Source organism: Guillardia theta (assembly GCF_000315625.1).
Source record: "Guillardia theta CCMP2712 unplaced genomic scaffold GUITHscaffold_14, whole genome shotgun sequence".
Taxonomy (NCBI): Eukaryota; class Cryptophyceae; order Pyrenomonadales; family Geminigeraceae; genus Guillardia; species Guillardia theta.
In genome coordinates this window covers 241,152-261,711 of record NW_005434660.1, presented here as the reverse complement: position 1 = coordinate 261,711, position 20,560 = coordinate 241,152, and the positions used below count along the sequence as shown (strand labels likewise).

Below are 20,560 nucleotides of genomic sequence, written 5' to 3'. Positions count from 1 at the left end.
TGTGACATCAGATGGATCGATGTTTTACCTCTCATCTGAAGGACATGAGGACTTTTTCCGCACCTTGTTGACAAAGGGTCGGCATTCTCCTTGACAGGCAGCATACACTGATAACTCACCAATCCGCCTTGTCGCAATGTACTCCCTGACTGCACGTCTTGTCAAAGCGTTCTAGAGAGTCAAGTTTGTTTACCTTTCCGCCTGCCACTTTACCCATCTCATATAGTCTGGATGCAGACTGTTACAAAATCTGGTGTTCATCAGCACCTGCGAGGTTGGTTGAGATTGCAGAAACTGGACGACGCAGCAAGTACAGTGTGGAAGAAGATCTCTTCGGATGAAAGAGAGTTCTCAACCCACTCCAAGAGATGGACGACGATCCTGAAACTCAATGTTCACCCTCAACGGCGGAGCATTGTTTGGGCTCATACTTGCAGTCATTGTCCAGGTTAATTCCAAGAGGCTGAGCTGTCTGAAAGAACGATTCCGCGTCTCTCGACGTTTGCTGGAATAGACATGCGACAACAAACTCGACAAACTCACGACTAGGGCAGAGACACTCAACGACATTGATGTCAGAGATGAGCCATTACTGTAGACTGGCCCACGCTGATCCTCCCCACATCTTTGAAACAGTTTATACAGCAACTTTGTGTTCGTACATCTCACCTTCAACGGCAGGGCTCGAGTCTTGTTCCCCTGCAGATGCTGTTCAGCCTAAACAATCTCATGTTTGTACAACACTCACAACAACATGCACGTAGTTCTCGCATTCCACAAACATGCGGTCTAACCCACGAGCCATCACTGCATGCTCTTCCTGCTGAACAATCACAACTTTACAGGTAGCAGGATCAATTCCTGTGGGAAGATCTCCAGACAGGACTTTGCTCCAACTGAAGATGAATGAAATCAACAATCCATGACCGACTGCTCTGCAATACTTGAAGACATGGCAGATGCCATGTTCTCAACAGTCTTGACAGGATAGTCGGTTCCACTGAGGACCTTGACAACAATGTCATACTCTGTGTTTCGGCAGCTCACAACGATGAACCAAGACATGATCCCATCCTCCATGCTCAACAAGGTATCTCATGCCTTCCAGCTCCACCTGCTCCATATGTTCACATGATCTCTTTGTTACATATTTTCCTTACTCGCAACATGCTGGGACCTCCCCAGGCAACGGGTCTCGAGGCAGAGCGAGGGAGGATATGGACATTGTCGTTCTCAAGGCGCAAGAGCTCAGAATGAAAAGACGCCGAGCTCTTCTCAAAGTCCATCAGTAACAGCAACGTTCCCATCGTCGTCACCTTGCCATCGACATGGATAATAATGAAGTTTCTCGGCAGCACCAGACGATCGACCAGCCGCTGTACTGACTGCGGTGTTTGTCTCTGCAGCAACATCTCACAACTTGCGATCACACGAGCATCTCTACTTCATCGATCATGATCAAGAACGCCAGTCCCTCCATCTTGCATTCTCCCCCATCCCCTGCATCCTCCGACGGCACAGACTCCAACTCCTCCTGCGTCCACGTCGCCCGGCGGAGAAATCGAGCCAGGTTTACCCCAGCGTCCTCACAGGATGGTACCAGTCTGAACTCCTTCTGCATCATCCCCGGCATCACGATGAGACTAGTCTGTTGAACCCCCACTCACCTCTTCTCTGGACATCACCGCTGATATCTCCTTGGCGCACTTGTCAGAAAGCTGCATCTTCGCCTCTGACCTCACAATCAGCGGGGCAACCGTCTCCTACCTGCCCTTCAGTCCTACCTGCCCCCAAACAGACTGCCAGTACGAGCGCGCATAGCAGGCTGTCGTACCGGGTTGCCCCCATTGTCGGGGGGGGAGGGGCGCAACAGGACCTGAAGGGATTTTGCAAGGACGATATACTACAATATGTGCTGGAATTATGATAGTAGTGCGGAGCGAGAAAGCGAAGAGGACGGCGTGTTTGAGGGCAATCCGAGATGAGATGAGACGAGACGAGACGAGACGAGACGAGACGAGACGAGAGGAAGGGCAGGAGAAAGGGGACAGAAGGAGATGCGTCAGTGTGCCAAGGAATCTCGATTATAAGTCTGGTCGATGATGGAACAACGCTGACGATTGTTGCAATCTCACCTCTGACACGCTAACATGGTAGGAAGAAGAGATATCAAGAACTTTCGACTTTTCCATTTACACGATCTTTGAATAAAAGAACTTCTAGCAAACCCCATCGTCGTCCTTCTGTACACATCTCTAGGTACCAAGACGCGCTCACGGTCTGAAAGGCATCAGGTCGATCTTCAACGCCAGCAGGAACTGCAACATGTCAGACTGAGAGAGAACAAGTCATGACAACAAGTTCCTCACATCTGCATAGCTCAGCCCTCCTGTGTAGACATCAGATCTCGATTCACTTCCCAGCCTCCATCCTCACCGAGACGCGTGGTATGAAGCACGATAGTGGTTTTGTGCATTCCCTTCATGTTCTCGTACTTGACACTCTTCGGACTATGACCCTCTGCGAACGAACTCAGCTCAGAAGCTTGTAGCAAGAGGTGATCACGGTTGAGCGAGGCAGTGGAGATGCGTTGCAGAAATTCTATGGAGGATTGGAAGCTCTTTGAGGCGCAATGAGATCGAGCTAGCAATCATCTCATCACTCATCAACCTGCGAGTCCCATGATCTCTCCAGGAACGAAGAGCATTCCGATAGACTCCACTCGGGCACCTGTAACATCTTCAACACTGAGGTGCTCCAGCTTCTGCGCCACCAACACCGTGCTCAACAGCTTCGCCGCCTCGTCCTTGGTCAAAGGCTTCCCTCCCTGCTCATAGGGGTCGCACTTCTTGCTGTAGGTTTGCGAGTCTCCCACGGTGATCTGAACTCCTTTTCTCTGCCCTGCTTCTGTACCGGCACTATCACTCCCTCCCGCAGAGAATGGCCTTGATCCCCCTCGTCTAGCTGCTGCTGATGCTGCTGATGCTGCTGATGCTGCTGATGCTGCTGATGCTGCTGATGCTGCTGATGCTGCTGATGCTGCTGATGCTGCTGATGCTGCTGATGCTGCTGCAAAAACTCCTTGTCCTCCTCCTGATCTCGTCGTCAGCACCCGTCGGCCAAGCGCTCTTGCCAGCATCTTGGACACCATCGCTGTACAGCACTAATAAGACCCCCGCCCCCGAATTTCAAGGTAATCATCTATACCCAACACCGGTGGTATCACCGACTCTAGTGGCTAAGTGACACATGGGTCGAATTCGGCCCACGTGGGCCGAATTCGACCCACGGCTTTTTGCCCCTCATACAGCACCCTTTGTGCGCTGGTCTCAACGAAAAAATGGCAGGGAAGGATAGAAGAGGACAAGCGCTTTCAGGGGCTGCAAACGCCATTCTGTTTCATGCATCCGTTGAGATTCTACAAGCTTCCAAAGTGAAGGCTTTCCAACAAAATTGCATGTTTTGTTCATGATCGTTGAAATTTCCATCCAATTATTCTGTGTTGCTGTTGCGTCCGCGGTGCGCGATTTCGCTTGATTCTTTCGTAATAGTTCAGATAGAAGACCATCCTGACTAGTCAAGATCAGTTTTCAATCTTTCGGCTGATTTCAATAACTCAATTTCCACTGAAATGACGAAAATTACAGAATACGACAATTTTGAGGTTTGTAAGTTGTGGCATTCACATGTGATGATCTCCGTGAAGCTGGAAATATTATAGATTGCTTCCTATACATGATAGGCAACCGTTGCATTCGAAATGAGCACCAAAGTTGCCTCAGTTGCGAGGCCAATGCGTCGAATACATATTGGGATGAATTTCGTTGGAATGACGTGTGCCTGAAGAATTCTTCGTGGTACATCCACTTCGAGACATGGAAACATCGCTGAACAGTAGTGAACCCTATTGACCAACATATCCATTAACAATACAAAGCGTATTCAAGCTGGATCTTCGCATGTCTGTGTTTTTTTTCCATAATTTTCTTCGTGCCGTATTTCAAGTTTGGTATTCTGATAGAAATTGCACGCGGAAGAACATGGTCTACGAAGTCGTTCTCTTCTGGGTTAAGGAATGGTCACAATTCCACATCTTTACATGTATCTTGCATAGTTCATGCATAGAGTTTTGAGTACTTGATGGGCCCTGATGACAGTTGCTTCATTACTACTCATCCGAAGCCACCACTCATCAGACGGATGTTGGAGCTGGCTGTTTCATGTCTGTTTCACGCAAGTAGCGCCTCAAACTGTTTCCACGTGAAATGTTCTTCGTAATCGCATGTTATTCGTCTTCATTAGTCACTTTTTCTAGCATTTCGTTGGAGAAAACTGTGAAAAAATGGTTCGTCGATTGTGTCGTTCAGAAATATTTTTCACATTTTTTCCTTCCAAACAGGGTAAAACATCACCTAGAACGTTTAAGAATCATCGTGCAGGGGAAAATAATCCTGCTGAGTGTTGGAGAAAGGCCTAAAGACTCATTTGCAAAGTGAACAGACACGGTATGAATCGCTATGCACCAGCACGAGAGAAACATGTGAGTACAAGATTGACGCCGGAACAGATGATTTGAAGACACCACAGCACAAGATCTCGTCATCCTTATGTGATCACGAGACGCAGGACATGCTGAAAGACTGACATGAGATTGCTCACAGCTTCAAGATGTGCGGATAACAGTGGGAGATGTCATATTCCATGCGGAGTGGTTGTCTGCATCAACTTCAATTTCACAGTTGAGGAGGTGAATTAATGGCAAAGAAGCTGCTCTGAGAAAGAAAAGGGACTTGGATGTGATGAATATCATCAAGATGCACGATGGAAGTGAAGAGTTACAAGGTTTAGTGTAGGTATGAAGGAGATGGTAAGGAAAGTGATTGGGATACCTCATACCGAAATGTTGATAAGCACTGAAACAATTTCAAGCGTGGAAGGGGCCTATCTCGACTGAGAAGCAAGACAATCACTCAGAGACATGCAGGTGAATCAGGAGAACCCATTGCAATATCGCAGCAGGCAAGAGGATGTGAGGAGTTGTGTAGATTCTTGATTCCGTCCACGGTTTTACGACGGAAATGATTTCGCGGAGTGAGCATTCCAAAAATGTTGAGGTCTTTAACTCGAGGGAGACCAGAGTAGCGTGAACGATAAGACCAGTGATGGATGGAATACTCATTCTCCAAACCTGTAATCAAGTAATGAACGTCCTCCACTGCGACAGTTGGGTTTTAAAGAAGACCTAATGACAAAGACACAATTTCGCTCATATCATATTCTGTACATTTGTATTAGAAACTCTTTCCAATTAAGTTGTTGAATCAAGATAGATAGTATGATACATAACTCAATGAACATTTTCCTTTGTCTCTGTGATTTTGTACGCAACAGATCGATGAATTTATCGCTAACAACAGCATGTTGGCGTTATGACATACAGTGAAAATTGAACAGAAACTCATAAATATCATGAAATCATTTACAGTCTGCAACATGAATGAGTATTACAACAGTTTACTTTCATATGATGCAGAAAAATATGTTCTCATGATTCATGAAGTGCACCAATGACCCTCCTCATGGAGCATGGCGGCGCGCCATTTCCCGGGAAGGCCAGTACCCCCACCCAGCAATGGCAAGTAAACACCCTATCTTTGATTTATTCAAAATACCCGTAGTAGGACTACCCCCACCCTTCATTTTCAGGCCCCTCTAAGGCAAAACCATCTGAAAACGGCAAAAAGGTGCCGAAGGTTTGTGTCACTTAGCCACTAGTGCCGTACGCCCCCGCAGACTTTGCCCTACGAGAGGGCGAGATCCGGAGCGACGTCAGTCTAGAGGTCTAGAGGACGAGCTGTGCCGTGTGACAACAAGGAGGAGAGGGACAGGGACAGGGACAGGGACAGGGACAGGGACAGGGACAGGGACAGGGACAGGGACAGGGACAGGGAGCGTAGGAATGTGGACACGATACGGTCGAGGCCCAGACGAGCGGCACTGAGCATGAGCACGCATTTGAAGGAATGAGCCAGCGAGCAAATGAAGTAGATCTTATATTGAACTGTGTGATTGTAAGTTGCTAGAATTACACGTCATGGAAGACATCGCGGCAGAGAACGAAAAGACTGCGAGCAAACTTTACACTTCCTCTCGAATCAGGTTCCGAATCCAGTAAGTTTGCATCAGCCCCTTGCCCTTCACCAACACCCCTGCCTGTCCATTGGCATGCATCCGCTCAATGATGGTGAACTTGCTCTTGCTCTGCTCAAGGAGGTTCCTCGTCTCCTCCGTCACCTGCAGCTTGCCTGCTTCCCCAGTGCTCTCCATCCTGCTCGCAGTGTTGACTGTGTCTCCGAAGAAACTATACTTGGGGACAGCGCTACCCAGCACAGCAGCGACTACCGGGCCAGAGGCGATCCCTGCCCTCATCCTTATGCCATAGTCACTCCGTGCTACCAGGTCCAGCGCGTCCAGCGCGAACTTGGCCACCCGAGAAGCAGCTTCAGGCCCATCGCAGGTGGAGTGAACTCCTGCTCCTGCGATCACCATGTACGCGTCGCCAATGGTGTCCACCTTGCACACGTGATGCTTCTCGACGAGCCTGTCGAACTTGGTGTAGAGGTCGTTGAGCATCGCGACGATCTCGATAGGAGACGTCTTTCCTGCAAGGTCCGTGTAGCCGACGAGGTCGGAGAAGAAGACAGAAGCCACGTCAAAGACGTCGACCACCTGCTTCCTCCTCCGCAGCTGAACGACTGCATGCCGAGGGAGGATGCGGTAGAGCATCATCGACCGTTGACGCTTCTCTACCAAGAGAAGAAAAGACAAGAGCGAGAGAAGAAAAGTCCCTAAGATGGAGCCTGCGACGCCTGCTGAGTACCATTGAGGTTGGAAACCACTGATAGGAGCGACGGTCAAGTTCCAACGGTCATCTGGTAGACTGATCTCAACAGTGACTCCGTCCTTGATGGTATCCGTGTTGTTGGCGATGACCCTGGTGGCATATCGCAACCCTTCCTGTTCTTGTACAGCGATCGTGCTGGTTATCATGAAATACAAGTTGTTCGCCGCAGCCATTTCCGCGATCTTGCTTTCTGCAACAAGGGCAGAGAAATCAATGATAACGGTGGAAAACCCCCACCAAGAAAGATTTCGCGATATCAGCGGATTGATGCCAGGAAAGTCGGTGAGAGGAGTAGCACCCTTGGTATCCTTAGAAACAAAGATCGGGAGCCTCACGATTATTCCAAACATGTCCTGGACGAGATTCACAGGGCCGGTCACGCTGTAGTTGCCGTTCAAGATAGAGTCGTATGCATCTTCAGCATTCTTTGCATCTTTGAGCAGAGCAAGCCCAAGAGCTTTGTCGTTGCCATCGAGAGGATAGACGAGAGAAACGACTCCACGAGGAGCAAGCTGCAAAGAGCGGATCGACTTTGACTTGGCGAATTGCAAGATTTCTTTGGATATGTCGTTGAATTCATCGGTAGTACTCTTCTGGATCCATGGCTTGACGTCATAAAACACACTTAAAGTGTTCGGAACAAGTGTGAAATTCATGGCGACGGCAGCAAGTTGGTTCAAACTTGACATCTTCGCAACAAAGACTGCTAGCGTGTACAAGGGCGTAACTGCTCGATCCAACTCGGTGGAGAAGAAAGCGGAGATATCAATTGCTTGCCTTTCAACTTCCTTCTCCTTCTCGTCCTCTGATTGGTTTGTCCAGCTCCAAACAATCATGACAGCTCCTACCCCCGAACACGCCCACAACAACCAGAAACAAAGGATATTCTTCCAGGTGCTTGCCTCCCAAATGCCAACAACATAAGCCCAAGAGGACTCACAGGCACTCTGCAACAAGGACACGGATTCTGTCTCATTCATACTCCCCCCGGGGTTTACCAACGCTCTTTGCCACCACCTCTCCCCGTTGGACGACGCTTCACCAGACCCTTTCCTGCTCGACATCCTCTGAAAGAAGGAAAGTCGTCTTCCTGTGGGACGTGGATTTGATGTGGTACGAGAGAACGAATCATCTGTGCAGAATGACTTTGGTGCTGACCGCTCTGACAACGTTTCTGCACAGTCTGAGACCACTGGACTCCTCGAGTGTTGTTTGTATGAGCTGTTGAGTAGATTGGACAAACTGTCCGCTTGCTGGCGAATCAGATCAGATAAGCCATCACCAGACATATCCTCTGGTTTCACTGAGTTGTCATTTCTTAAGGATGGCAGCAACAAGGTTGCAATGGCTCTGAGAATCCCGTTCTTCTGCAAAATGTGTGATATCTTGTTGATCTTGAGAGTTTCAAATAGCGCCATCTCAAAAGCGGGATAATCCAACCTGCCTTTGCTTTCCAAGACACCAAAGGTGATATCGTGCTTCAGAAGCTCAAGTTCAAGCTCTTTGAGAGCCTCGTCGTCAGCATTTCTGGGCATTCTCGACCCAAACTCCAATCGTCCATCGATTTCCGCCAACGCTTCGAAGAGGTCCTTGATTCTGAAGGGATTCATTCCAGCATTCTTCATGTACAAAACACGCACTATTCGAGAAAATATTTCGAAGTCAATCTGGTTGTAGAGTGGAGGCTCTTTGACGAAACTTAGAGCATCTTCAAGCTCCTTTGAATCAGTCGGGACATTTGCGAGTGCCAGCGCTGGAAGGAGATCGTGAGCTGAAAGAAAACCAGAGGACTCGAACGCCTTGAAGGCAAGAAGCGCGTCTTCATCCTTCTCTGCCATGTGCGTGCTCGGACCGGTTGAAATACCCAAACCTTATGGAACAGCTTTGCCTAGCAGCTACTTCAGTGAAACGAAGAGGTCGTTTGAGGCCGTGCAACAACACGGAAAAATAGACTTTAACAGAAAGAATTCTTTTGATGGTGTGGAGCTTGTTGTTGGTCAATATTCGTCATCATCGTTCAGCCATCCAACCTCGTCTCACCTCTTCGATCTTGTCCGTCGTGCATGACTTGTTTCAGCGCATGCCGTCAAGACCACGCAACTGTTGAATATCCTGTATATACTTGTTAGAGGTCAAATACACATTTTTAAGAAAGATCCTGGTACAACAAAGGAGTCAGAGCTGACAAATAAAAACTTTTATAAGCCTTATTGGTTTTTAGAATTAAAAAGTGTTTTACATCGTAAAATGTTCATAAGCTATATGGCTCGGTGTTGCCTTTGAGAGCCAGAGAGGACTGGAGGCTACACTGCTGCTACAGCTGACAAACCTGCGCGGGCCCGGCGTGGCTATTATTTAAGTCCCTGTGGGAACTTCCGCCCTCAAGCCGTGGGGTACTCAGGCTGAAAGTAAGGGGTGGTGCCACGGGTTTGGTAGGGGTCCAATGTTGGGACAGAAGAAGTCGTTACGGTCAGCCGGTAGTGTCTTGAGTAGTAGAGGCAAAGGAACTGAGCATGCGGTACTGTTGTGACAACAAGGGGTTGAAGAAGGAAGTTGAGGGGAGCAGAGAGTGAGCGATCGGGAGAGCCAACAACTGAAGCATCGAACAGCGTCAGTAACTTGGACTTGTCCGACCACAGTAAGTTTCAGGACTCAATCTGCAACTGGAATTGAGAGAACAAACCATCTGCAAGGCATCTCAGTCTGGAGCGAGGATGAATTCAGACAAGACCATCTTCTTGTTCTTTCTCGCAGAGTCGCTCATATTCGCTGCACAGGGCCAGTCAGCAACTCTGACTTGGCAAGGAACTCCATACGCGCTAACTCCCACAGGATTCCAGGTCTCCTGGGACCCAATCAGCGTACAGGATAATGACAGGATCGAGGTACATCTTCCGAGGTTCGGAGGAACGTACAACTCGTTCGGAGCGGAGGGGCCGACTTCTTCTCGTCCCATCGCATCGCCATCGGCAAACGGAGTGAAGGCGCAGGGGGGGGCCGTCAGCGATGGCCTTCACTCGGCAGAATGGAACAGCAAAGTAGAGACGATGAGGCTGCGCGTCAAGGGTCCTTCTTCTATCAGCGGCTTCTCGCTGGATCAACTGTTCCTCTTCGTCAATCAGGATTCAACTGCTGTTCCCAACGGCCTTGGCCCTCTCCCCCCCATCGGCGGCATCGATGACTCCTGGTACCAATACGCCTACGTCGCTCGCTTTCCCTCGTCAGCCTGCTCCAACGCAGCAACGGGGAGAGAAGGGCTGGGACAAGAGCAATGCGATCACGCGTCTGCTACCTTCTACCCGTTTATCAGCAAATCTGAGACGTTCTCCACCAACCTCCAGCCGTTGCCCACCAAAAGGATCGGACCAGTGGGAGAGGCCAAAGTCCCTTCCATCGTTTACTTTGCGGCTCAGGTGGGAGCTCCCTGGCAGAACAGCGGCACCTGCGTCACCGTCACCTTGATCTCTAACGTCGTGCTAGTCACTCCCGGCAACGCCGTGGCGACGGGCCTGACCATCACTGGCTTGCCGACCGGCACAACCCTAGAGAGGCCGGACCTGCCCTTGTACCTCAATCAGAACGATTGCTCTGCTGGCAGCGTCCCGTCGGTAGGTCAGAACGGTGTCTTGTCAGCTCCTGGAAGTCGATCTGTCGACAAACTGATGAGCCCTACTGGCTTTGCATGGGCGGCCAAGTACACAGCTGGAGGCGAGCTGGTGATCTTCCTGGGAAACGGTTTCTACATTAACGATGGTGAACTGCTGACCTTTGCTTTTCCTATCGTCAATGGCAATGCAAACTCTGCTGTCCAGCTATCTGCCAGCATATCCGGATACACCTGCACGACATCTTATCTCTGCTCGGAAATTGACTCACAGCCTGTGTCCATAGCGGGAACAAAAGTGCAAAGAGTGACGACGTATGCAAAAGTTCGATCCGCAGGTATAAGAAGTGCAACCTTCAATGTCGCAAAGATATACCAAGATTCAGATTCCCCCAATGCAATTGCACAGATCACTGTGACGCTTCAACCGAGTGTTGCTGTTCGAAGTCAAGCTGTAACGATCTCAGGTTTATGTGGGACCCAATCAAACAACAATCCTACATTGTCAGGTCCGGCAGCTTCATCCTTCAGTAGCCTTGACTGGAACTTCAACACGCAAGAATTGAAGTTGTACACGACTTCTACGGGGTTGCCAGCGTTGCAAGCAAGCGTGTTTCATTCTCTTGGAAGTTGCTGCCCTCGTCAAACTCTCCTTGCTCGATTCAAATCAGTGCAGGCTCGCTCATCAGCCCCATGCCCATGGAGAATGTACAGCAGACGGTCGGGAAGGTGGTTGGCAGGGGCTTCACAACTTATCAGATCGGCCAGTACACCACGAGACCAGACACAGTGAACTACATTTGCGTGACCTTGAAGTCCAACTATGACTTCATCGCCTCGACGTCATCGTTGGCGGTGATAACGCTCTCTGGCCTCAAAGGAAGCGGCGCCAACAGCTTCACTGAGGGGCCGATCTATCAATGTCCTACTAGCGACCTGAACGGCGCGAGCGCTCCAGCCTATCCTAACCCGAACTTCAAGCTTTCATTCGACTCGAGCACCTCCTCTGCCACGGTCAAGCTCACGTCTCCCTCTACCTGGGCTGCTGGAAGCACCACCACCTTCGCCTTCGCTCTCTACAACCCGGCGACCCCGAATCAATGCCAGGTGAGCAGCACCAAGGGAGATGTGTGCGACTTCGAAACGCTGACCCCTCATGCAGACGGTCACCATGACTGCTTCTTCTAGCGACTTTGCTCAGACCGTCGTGATGCAGCAGAGCAGTGTGGGTAGAGCTATCGCCGGCGGAGAAACCGATGGAGATTCCTGCGTGCTCAAGATTTATGCCCCGCAGTTCTTCACCAGACAGATCGATCAGAGCACGTCGCTGCCGAATGAGCTCAACACCTTGGTGGTCTCGCTGCGAGCAAACATCGACTTGCTAGGCAGCCCCAACGGGTTCTCGTCCTCAGTCACGATCTCTGGCCTGACAGGCTCTCAAACCAGCTCGACGGACTCGTTTCAAGTCAGTCCCGTCTCGGGAGGCTACTTCCCTTCCTTCTCTAGCGCCCAGTGGGACCAAAGCTCAGGCAGCCTTGTCTTGATCCTCGCAGCGGGCCAGTGCAGCCCCCCGACGAGTCAAACGGCCCCCAACCTCTGCATGAAGGCGGGCTACACCTACTCCTTCAGCTTCAACCTCGTCAACCCCAGCAGCCCTCAGAGCAGCCTCACCGTCTCCCTTCAGGCAAGGTACACGTCAGACAAGACGACGCAGCTGCAGACCATGACCACCGGCTCTGACCCCGTCAACGCCCCGTTCAACGTCCAGCCAGCCAACCAGCTGCTGTCCAAGGCTTACATCGGTCAGCTGCTCCCCGCTCCCAGCGCAGCCAACCGCATCTGCGTGACGCTTGCGGCAGCCAAGAGTCTTCAAGGCAGCTCGCTGCCTGCCTCCTTCACCATCTCCGGTCTCCCCAGTTACCCCACGATAAGCTCCTACCTGCCCTTGTTTGACCTCTCGGGGACTAAACCCCTCAGCTCCTCGGTCGGACCCTACAACCTCATCGGAGGCTCCACGAACCCTTCCGATGCCAACACAGTGAAAGCAGACTTCAGTAGCGGACAGATCTCCTTCTTCCTCCTCTCCCCTGGTGTCCCAGCAAGTCAGGATGTGCAGTTCTGCTTTGCCGTCATCAACCCCTCCAGCGCTGCCAGCTGCTCCAACGTCTCCATCCGAGTTTCTTCCGGAGGCACTTCAGGAACTCAGCCCATGACCCAGGACCTCATGACGCAGCTGTCAGGCTACGGATACGCCTCTGCCTGTGCAGGATATGTCTCGGGGAAGGGGTTTGTACGCGCCATGATCCGATCGAGCTCCAACGCGACCTCGGCATACGTGACGGTGATAATGGAGCTTGTCACCAACTTCAACCTCCGATCATATGATTACATCACCATCGTTGGACTGCAAGGATTTTCTCCTCAGTCCTGGTCGTCCAACAATCAAATGTCGGCAGACGTGTACAAGAATGGGATTAAGTATTCACAAACGCAAGTGCTAGTCAACGGAGATCGATGGTCCTTCACTGTCATGGACGGGCTGCAAGCTCCCGACGTCTACAAAGACAGTACTCTGACAGGAGACAAGCTGGAAACCAGATTCAACCTCGTGAACCCTTCCTCTCCGGCTTCTCCCAGGGACGTCTACATCACCGCTGCCTCGGATTTTGCTTATCAGAGGATGCAGTCAGGTTTCCTCAATGAGTCCGGGGTCACTTCCGCCTCCCTCCGCACCAATGCGCCGGCCCCCAAGACCTCGTTGAGCGCGGGAGCCATTGCTGGTATCGTCGTCGGAGTGGTTGCTGGAGTGCTGCTGGGGACGGCAGCGTTCTTCTCATGGAAATATCGGAAGTTTATCAAGCAGAGGATGAATGGCTTGCGCGAACGAGCTCGCGGCAGCAAGCCGGAGGAGAAGCAAAAGCAGCAGGAGGTTTCAGAGAAGAGTCAGGCCCTTGGAACAGCTCAGATGCAGCCCATGTACGTCCCTAACGCGATGACGTCATCGCACCTAGCCTTCGGCCACACACCCCACGTCATGCTGGGCCAGCCGCAGCCTGTCTTGAGCTTCCCGGGGATGATGTTGCTTCCTCGCTAGGCGACTGAAGGACTTCTTCATCCTCGTGCTTGTCATGCAGCAAGTAGGCCCCGAGCGCACCTGGAGGAGCAGGTCAAGGTCAGACGGTCACCCTCCTGTGCTCACCGAGAAATCCCTCATGCTCCATGAAGAGCGCTTGGAAGCGACTGCCCGACCAGAAGTCTGTCAAGGAAGGTGAGGAAACCCTCCGCCTCCTCCCTGTCTCTACCTAATCCGAAGCTGATTTTGCTCCACACGTATGCGTTATTGCGAATAAATCCTCCAGAAAATATGATATTCTCAATGCGCTTTGTCAGCGTCAGAATCTGATCAACATGAACATCTCCCATTCTACCTCTCGCTCAGCAATGAGGCACGCTATCTGCGAAAGATTGTTGCTGAACATGAAGATAAGACTTCGAACCTGAAGTGTAAAAGATTAATTTCCACAATCATCGCCTTTCACCAAACTGTTGTGCGATTGCTACAATTATGTATGCAAAGCGCCGTACCATGTCTTCAGGACTGAATGTTTCGCTGCTGTGATCTGCAACTGCAACCTGCAAAGAAGAAACATGTCAAACAAGAAGCAAAAGGAACAACGGACTGCGTTCCTTGCCAAATGAACTCGCAATAAGGTCGTCGGAGAGCCCAATATCCTTGAGAACAACACAGTCAAGAGCTAGTGCACTGTACATCGATAATTGCTCTGCACCTTCACGAATCCTTGCCCGTAGATATCGGATACTAGCAGGTCCACGTTGTTGATGTTCCCTGTGTCACCTTGTTCACTCACACTTGCGCTGAAACAGGGTCACCTCGTCGAGACATCTCCACGATCTCGTCGAACTTGTACTTCCCGGTGAGAAGCTTGCAGAGGCCGAAGAAGCTTCCTCCTCCCAGACAGGAACCTGACGGGCAGGCGTTCAACCTTGGATGCACAACGACGGGAAAGAAGGACCGCTAAGACGACGATAACAGTCCATCTATTGCAAGAGGTCAGCTCCTAGACATTCCCGCTCCCCCTTGCCCTCCTATGTTCGACCTCATCCTTCTTCCCTCCATCCTTTCATCAATCTGACATCCCCCTGTCCCCCGTCGTTCCTCTCCCCCCCCTCCCCCCCAACCCCCGCTCGCTCTCTGTCTCTCTGTCTGTCTGTCTCTCTCTCTCTCTCTCTCAACAATTTTTTCCATCACACACCTGATCGACACGAATGATCGAGACTCCGCTTCCGATGTTGACGAGCAGATACCTGCACATCCGTCAGCACTGCCAGCTTCCAGCTACACTCCTACTCACGGAAAGGGGCTCTTCTTCCCGGCAAAGGAGACATACGCCTACCCTCCTCTGCTCAGCGGGTCTCATTACAAGAAACAATTTCACCTTCCTCTCAGCATCCAGTCCCCAACGATAGTGGAAGGCCTCCTGACTCCCTGCAACCTTGTGACAACAGGAGAAACCTTTCCATCCCTTGCCTGTGAGTAGCCGATGATTCACTCCAGTGATGACGGACCGCATCTCGTCGACAGAGGACAGCTTCACTCCGATCTCCCGTTGAAAGAGCTTCAAGCACGTCAGTCGACTTCTACGTACCTCCCTCCACCTCACCTCTTGAAACTTGTGCCCTCCTCCTCCGGACGCGCTGACCCGCACGTTGCAAATGCCTGCTCTAGGACTCAGAGGAAGGGAAGGGAAAGAAAGATTCAAGGACCTCGTGCTTTCAAGAAATCAACAACTGTGTGGATCTTCTTTGTCTCGAACGAATAGAGCTTCAACTGTGAAAGCAAAGAATCAACAACCCTGAGCTCACTATAGGCTGTTTTTGATGTTTGACGTATTACGTGGACAGTATCCGTTGCTGTCAACCTCACAGGAATCGATCCGCTATCATGATCAGTGTCATTGCAAAATTCCCGCTCTGTGACATTTTCAGGGCAATTCACATCACATAGCATCGCCAAGAGTGAAGACCTGGATCGTAAGTGTGACATTTCAAATCTCGTCCTCCACCTCCGCCAGGTTTGAAGACAACAAGTTTGGTAAGAGTTCCTGCACGTTCCGCTAAGAATATCATGACCACTTCGGTTGTCTTGCACTCACCACCGATGTCAAGAGCACAACAAGGCAAACTGCAGCAAAACAAATCTTCACAATGGTACTGGGAAAACAAGGTGCCTTATACCGGCAACCGCTCTTTACAAGCTGCGCAAGCGGTAGAGACTCGATACTTGCTTCAGACAAGATGGTGAACAAGCGATCACTATGAAGAGAAGAGTGAGATGGTCATAAGGACTTTGACTTGACTACTTGAGTCGACTGATCTCCAAATCGATCTGATCCACAATCAGGTCCTACGAATCTCTAAGCGTAAGTCCCTTCAACTCGCTACGTCGCAAGATCACATTTCGCAGCTTCGGCTTTGAGGTCAAATTGACGAAGTTCTGGAGACCGGGGCAGTCAAGAGAATGAAAACAGCAAAATATCAAGGAGAAGTATGCAATAAGAGATCAGTATCTTTTTACTTGTGTATCCATCGCCTTCGACATGGCTTCAAGCAATTCGTTTACAGTCGTGATGACAGTGCTCTTGCCCTGAAGGAAGAATGGTTTAGTGCATGGGTGGGGGGGGTGGGGGGTGCAAAGAGCAAACATGTTTTGCTGCAGTCTTGACGAAATTCTTGAATTGACACTCTTCATCGTCACTTTCACGTTTCCTTTCGCATGTCATTAGCGCAGCAGCAATTCATCGCAGAAGCGCCAACCTCCTCTTGGGAAAAGCAAAATGATACATTGCAACGGCAACCAAAGCCGATGAGGTGCAGATAAGAAACTGATACATCTGTTGCCCATGTCATCTTCATCATCAAGTCGCTGTTAAACATGGTACCAAATCCAAGCTTCTCCCGCCCATCCTGATCGAAACTCTGTGCAGAACACAACCAAAATTCCAGAATTCAATGGTTGTTCATGCTGGTCCCGGCCGTGTAAACCAAAACTTCCACATGACCTGATGCATTTAAAGGAGTATCAATATCACACATCGTAAATCGAACTCGAATGTATGCTGCTCCCCATTCTCCTTGTTCCACTTCCTCCAAACTCACTCATCTCTGTTTTCACTCTCCTCTTCTCTTACACCTTCTCTCTCTTCCTCCTCCTCCTCCATTCTCCATCATCTACCCTGATACCAACTTTCTTCATTTCATCACTGTGCCGAGCAGTCCGACTTTCCGCAATTCATCCATTAGAGGCTTGTACAATCTTGAAATCATTAAAAGATATTCGAAACATTTCAGATGTTCCCTAAGTAATTCCAAAATCTCGGCAATACATGTGAAAATGAAACAAATCTTTAAATCGCTTTGCCGGAGAACATGCCGTACTTACCGGGGCCCGGGCCGCAGTGGGCGGCGGCCCGGCGGCGGCCGGGCGGCCGGGCCGGGCGGACTCAAGGCATGACAGAACCTCAGGCCCACCGTGAGTTGACAGTGAGATCTGAGTCGGGCACGATGGTGACCGTTTTCGGGGTCAGGGCGGTCCTGGCCGCGTGACTGCTCAGCGGCTGAGTGCGGGGGCCTCGGAGACTGAGGCTCACTGTCACTCCGAGCGCGGCAGGCAACCGTGAACGGGCCGGCCGCCCCGGCCGGCCCGGGTCAAAGTGACGTGGCTTGTCAAACATACTCGTCATGCTGACCGCTCGATGACTAGCATGGCAAGGTTTAGAGAGCTTTCAAGACTCTGATGAGATCTTGTTCGGCATTCTTGGTTTCTCTGCTCTCTCTTTCCATCTCGGTTCTACCCTATTGCCATTGTTCTACTGCAGGGTGCTGCCAAAAACAGGACGGCGACAATGCAGCTGTTGAGTTTTGTTGCTGTAACGGAGATCAGCCTTACGATGCACAACTTGTCTGCTCATGTGGTTTTTGGTTTGAAAGGGCGAGCTACGTGCAGTCAACCAAGACATGCGAGGTAGCAGGAGCTTATTGGGATATCAGCCAAGTCCCGAGTTCATGCTCAACTGCCTGCGGCAACGGTACCCTGGAGTACCTGCCGATCTGCAAGGACGCGGATGGTGTGCAGGTGGGGAGTTTTGTTTATCTTCCTTTGTTGCTGATTAGAACAGATCAACAGTGTTTACTGCACTAGATTTGCAAAGCCGAAGTCAGTCGTGCAGGCCTGCACACGAGGTACGATCTCCACTTAAGTGATTCATCCTGCTGTTCAGCCTCTTATCAGGATGTGGACCCTTCATCGTGGATAACGTCACCATCGTGCAACCTGACGCATGCATTCCCGTCGGCAGCTCTGCTCAAGTCAGTTGCATCAACGGATACTCGCTGTTCGGCAACGGGAGGTGAAGGAGGAGCAATACCGATGTGAGCACTGACGTAGCCTGCAGTACAAATGCAACTTGTCTGAGCAGCGGAAAGTTCACTCAAGATGTCAAGAAATGCGTGGGTACTCTCTCAGCTGGGAACAAGACCGGAGGTTGCTGGTCATTATACTTCATTGTGGTGCATTCGCTTGTTTTGCTTCTTGTTCACATATGGGGGAGAGAATGAACAAGTATAAGAGTCCTCTCATCGCCGCCTCACAGCAGGAGGATGCATCGGGCTCTCTATCACAACCGACCCGCAGAGCTGTTGAATGACTGACTGCACATGTTTGCTTGCCCGAAGTTTCTCCGTCTGCTTCTCGATGACCAGGGACTGTTCTTTGTGGCTTCTTGCCAGCAGCGCAAGTTTGCGCTCCAGCTCATTGATCCTCCGCGATTTTTCCTCTAGCTCCTCCTGAAGTTGCTCGCTATCAGGAGGGAGCGAAAGGAGCAGGACACAAATCACCTCCATGGATTCTACTTGCTGATTTCGCTTGTCGAGATCCTCTTCTAGTTGTGAGCTCCGGTGCTTCTCTGCTCTCAGTTCCTCATCGGCCTGGAGGGAAGGTCAGTCCGAGCCTTCATCAAGGTGCCGGTACGTTAGCTAGCTGTTCCTCCACTTCATCCCTCCGCTTCTCACACGTCAGGAGCTTCTGTTGATGGCCCTCCAGGTCCTCTTTCATGGCCTCTAGCTCACTCTGGCAATCTGTCAGCTTCCGTTGATGGATGGCAATCTGTCGCTCTGCGTCGAAGTATCTCGATCTGAGAAAGGAAGACGGTCAGGCCATCAGTCAACCTGCCCTGTCCCGCTACCGCATCGACGAGACGTGCCCGGTCAAAGTTGCCTGGATGGCGGAATGAGACCTTTCAAGCTCGTCCATATCTTCTCTATGTTTCTCTTTCTGTGATTTAAGAAGTCAACCCAATGATTTTGCAACATCTTTTCATCCACCAATTTCTGAATTTGACACGTTAATCTGATCACAACATCCTCTTGAGAAATCACTTCACGACCACACCTGCAGGCCCAGCGTCAAGGTTTAGTTCATGGCAGAGTGTCTGACCCTGGAGCCAAGGAGGCAGAAGAAAGCTGACTCCCATCGATTGCGGAAGAGAAGGAGCAGAGAAAGTTGGAAGCTGCCTTTCGCAGTAACACATCTTCACAACTGGAATGAAGTTATCATATTGTCGTCATCGTCAACAACATCAGTTGAAAACTCGCTTGTTCAGCAAAGACATGAATCAAAGATGAGCTACCTCAAACATGAGATCACTCCTCGTATGGTCTTGTTCCAATTCCCAAGTTCAAAGTTCGGCCAGATGACACGGTAGACCAGTAAGTCGCTCAAGCTCTCTAGGAGGTCGACTATGGTGGCCACTAGCTCCTTGCGCTCCGCGTTGACTTCGCCCATCGATGGTTTTGCTGTATCCTTGTCCTCCAGCCTGGTGGCCAGGGCTGCAAACGTTTGAAGGAGTGTGCACACCATGTTCTCAATTTCCTGATGGTGAGAAAAACAAGTTCGTTCATTGACAGGTCGAGGACAGCTTGTTGAGTATTACCGGCTGAGAATCCAGAAAGTTTCTGCAGTCCGGATCCTTTACGAGGGTTCTGATCAACATGCAGGCCTTTTGCGACCAAGTCAATCATAGCAATGAAGACAACTCTCTTGCTGACCGGAGTCAAACCTGTATTGAGAGAACAAACAACCGTCAAGAGAAATGAAAATGCCGATCGTACGTCGATACCTCGTGCTTCCATCGAAGGTAAATCGACATGCGAGATAAGCCGTGAAGCATGCCTGGGGATATGGAGTCATCGCATGTCAATACTCCATGACAAGACCTCATGGCCTTCATGACTACATCCTGTGAAAAAAATTTCCTGACCACGTTGGGAGGAGCAACTCGAAGCAAAAGGCAAAGAGAATACGATAGTTGGTCATCATCATTGTTGAATAAGAACTCGGTCAGCTTTGGAACAGCTTCTATCTCTTGCACACAGTCTGAAATGTCGATTTGAATATCACTAAAAACGCATGTTGTGCAACTTTCGTATTCAGCAGCATGCAAAACTTTGGCCAGAAGCTCCACGCTGTACCATGCACATGGATCAATTAAAGGAAACATCATTCAATTCATCAGTCTCTTACCACGACGCCTTGAGGTCCGCAGAATGATGTGAACAGAACTTGTTGATAGCATTTCTGCATACACGTTTCCAGACTTCACTCACTATCTTTGCATCCTGTTCATTGGTCGGACAAGGAATAATGTTTCCGCATCCACAGAACGGCCGAAGATGTCTGTTCGCAGATATCCATCTGATAGCACCTTGAATATCACCATCTTTGACAGGCTTCCATGCTCCTTCTTCCGCATAGACTCGACTCCTGCATGGCGTATACCCGGCGATTGGCTGACTGATGCTTGACTCGCTGCAGATGAGCATACTGACTGACTCACGTGAAGCCATCGGTATCTGGACAAGAGAAGATGAGCAGACTGTGCGGGTTAGTTCAAGAACATGCGCCTGTACCCTCAAGCTACACGCCTGCTCTGGCAGCTTGAATCCAAACGACCTTCCGTTACACAACATAACGAAAT

The 20,560-nt window shown here is 50.4% G+C and overlaps 6 protein-coding genes across 6 annotated transcripts; 1 reads left to right on the top strand and 5 right to left on the bottom strand.

Annotated features, from left to right (window-relative positions):
* Positions 1 to 2,258: 2,258 nt before the first annotated feature.
* Positions 2,259 to 2,822, bottom strand: GUITHDRAFT_151156 (hypothetical protein). Its single transcript, XM_005837380.1, has 5 exons — positions 2,671 to 2,822; positions 2,566 to 2,620; positions 2,437 to 2,520; positions 2,370 to 2,389; positions 2,259 to 2,318 (listed from the first exon to the last, which is right to left on the bottom strand). The coding sequence occupies exons 1-5, from the start codon at positions 2,737 to 2,739 to the stop codon at positions 2,274 to 2,276; spliced, it is 273 nt and encodes a 90-aa protein (XP_005837437.1). The 5' UTR covers positions 2,740 to 2,822; the 3' UTR covers positions 2,259 to 2,273.
* Positions 2,823 to 3,554: 732 nt separating this feature from the next.
* On the bottom strand, positions 3,555 to 3,950 carry GUITHDRAFT_151155 (hypothetical protein). The gene has a single exon (XM_005837379.1). It carries the CDS (start codon positions 3,883 to 3,885, stop codon positions 3,730 to 3,732), a length of 156 nt encoding a protein of 51 aa, XP_005837436.1. The 5' UTR covers positions 3,886 to 3,950; the 3' UTR covers positions 3,555 to 3,729.
* A 2,215-nt stretch (positions 3,951 to 6,165) lies between these two features.
* GUITHDRAFT_51586 (hypothetical protein) lies at positions 6,166 to 6,810 on the bottom strand (the record flags this gene model as incomplete). The annotated part of the gene is made up of 1 exon (XM_005837378.1): positions 6,166 to 6,810. A coding segment is annotated over one exon (645 nt), but the record flags the coding sequence as incomplete, so codon positions are not given.
* Positions 6,811 to 14,033: 7,223 nt separating this feature from the next.
* Positions 14,034 to 15,656, bottom strand: GUITHDRAFT_135131 (hypothetical protein; the record flags this gene model as incomplete). The annotated part of the gene is made up of 11 exons (XM_005837377.1): positions 14,034 to 14,141; positions 14,297 to 14,355; positions 14,400 to 14,544; positions 14,783 to 14,834; positions 14,882 to 14,919; positions 14,966 to 15,015; positions 15,043 to 15,145; positions 15,191 to 15,246; positions 15,294 to 15,357; positions 15,454 to 15,500; positions 15,593 to 15,656. The coding sequence occupies 11 exons, from the start codon at positions 15,654 to 15,656 to the stop codon at positions 14,034 to 14,036; spliced, it is 786 nt and encodes a 261-aa protein (XP_005837434.1).
* A 1,775-nt stretch (positions 15,657 to 17,431) lies between these two features.
* On the top strand, positions 17,432 to 17,939 carry GUITHDRAFT_103687 (hypothetical protein; the record flags this gene model as incomplete). The annotated part of the gene is made up of 4 exons (XM_005837376.1): positions 17,432 to 17,507; positions 17,558 to 17,653; positions 17,700 to 17,768; positions 17,818 to 17,939. 4 exons carry the CDS (start codon positions 17,432 to 17,434, stop codon positions 17,937 to 17,939), a joined length of 363 nt encoding a protein of 120 aa, XP_005837433.1.
* Positions 17,940 to 18,161: 222 nt separating this feature from the next.
* On the bottom strand, positions 18,162 to 19,576 carry GUITHDRAFT_103686 (hypothetical protein; the record flags this gene model as incomplete). Its single annotated transcript, XM_005837375.1, has 7 exons — positions 18,162 to 18,371; positions 18,423 to 18,512; positions 18,556 to 18,718; positions 18,770 to 18,858; positions 18,909 to 18,975; positions 19,214 to 19,455; positions 19,517 to 19,576. 7 exons carry the CDS (start codon positions 19,574 to 19,576, stop codon positions 18,162 to 18,164), a joined length of 921 nt encoding a protein of 306 aa, XP_005837432.1.
* Positions 19,577 to 20,560: the final 984 nt, after the last annotated feature.

Bases quoted from the DNA above. Each gene is read 5' to 3' on its own strand.
- GUITHDRAFT_151156 (XM_005837380.1), bottom strand. From the start codon at position 2,739: ATGTTACAGGTGCCCGAGTGGAGTCTATCGGAATGCTCTTCGTTCCTG. The intron at 2,390-2,436 runs GTGAGGATGGAG...ATGTCTACACAG, and splicing joins GCTTCATACCACGCGTCTCG to GAGGGCTGAGCTATGCAGAT. The intron at 2,319-2,369 runs GTGAGGAACTTG...GACATGTTGCAG, and splicing joins GAGGGCTGAGCTATGCAGAT to TTCCTGCTGGCGTTGAAGAT.
- GUITHDRAFT_151155 (XM_005837379.1), bottom strand. From the start codon at position 3,885: ATGTTTCCATGTCTCGAAGTGGATGTACCACGAAGAATTCTTCAGGCA.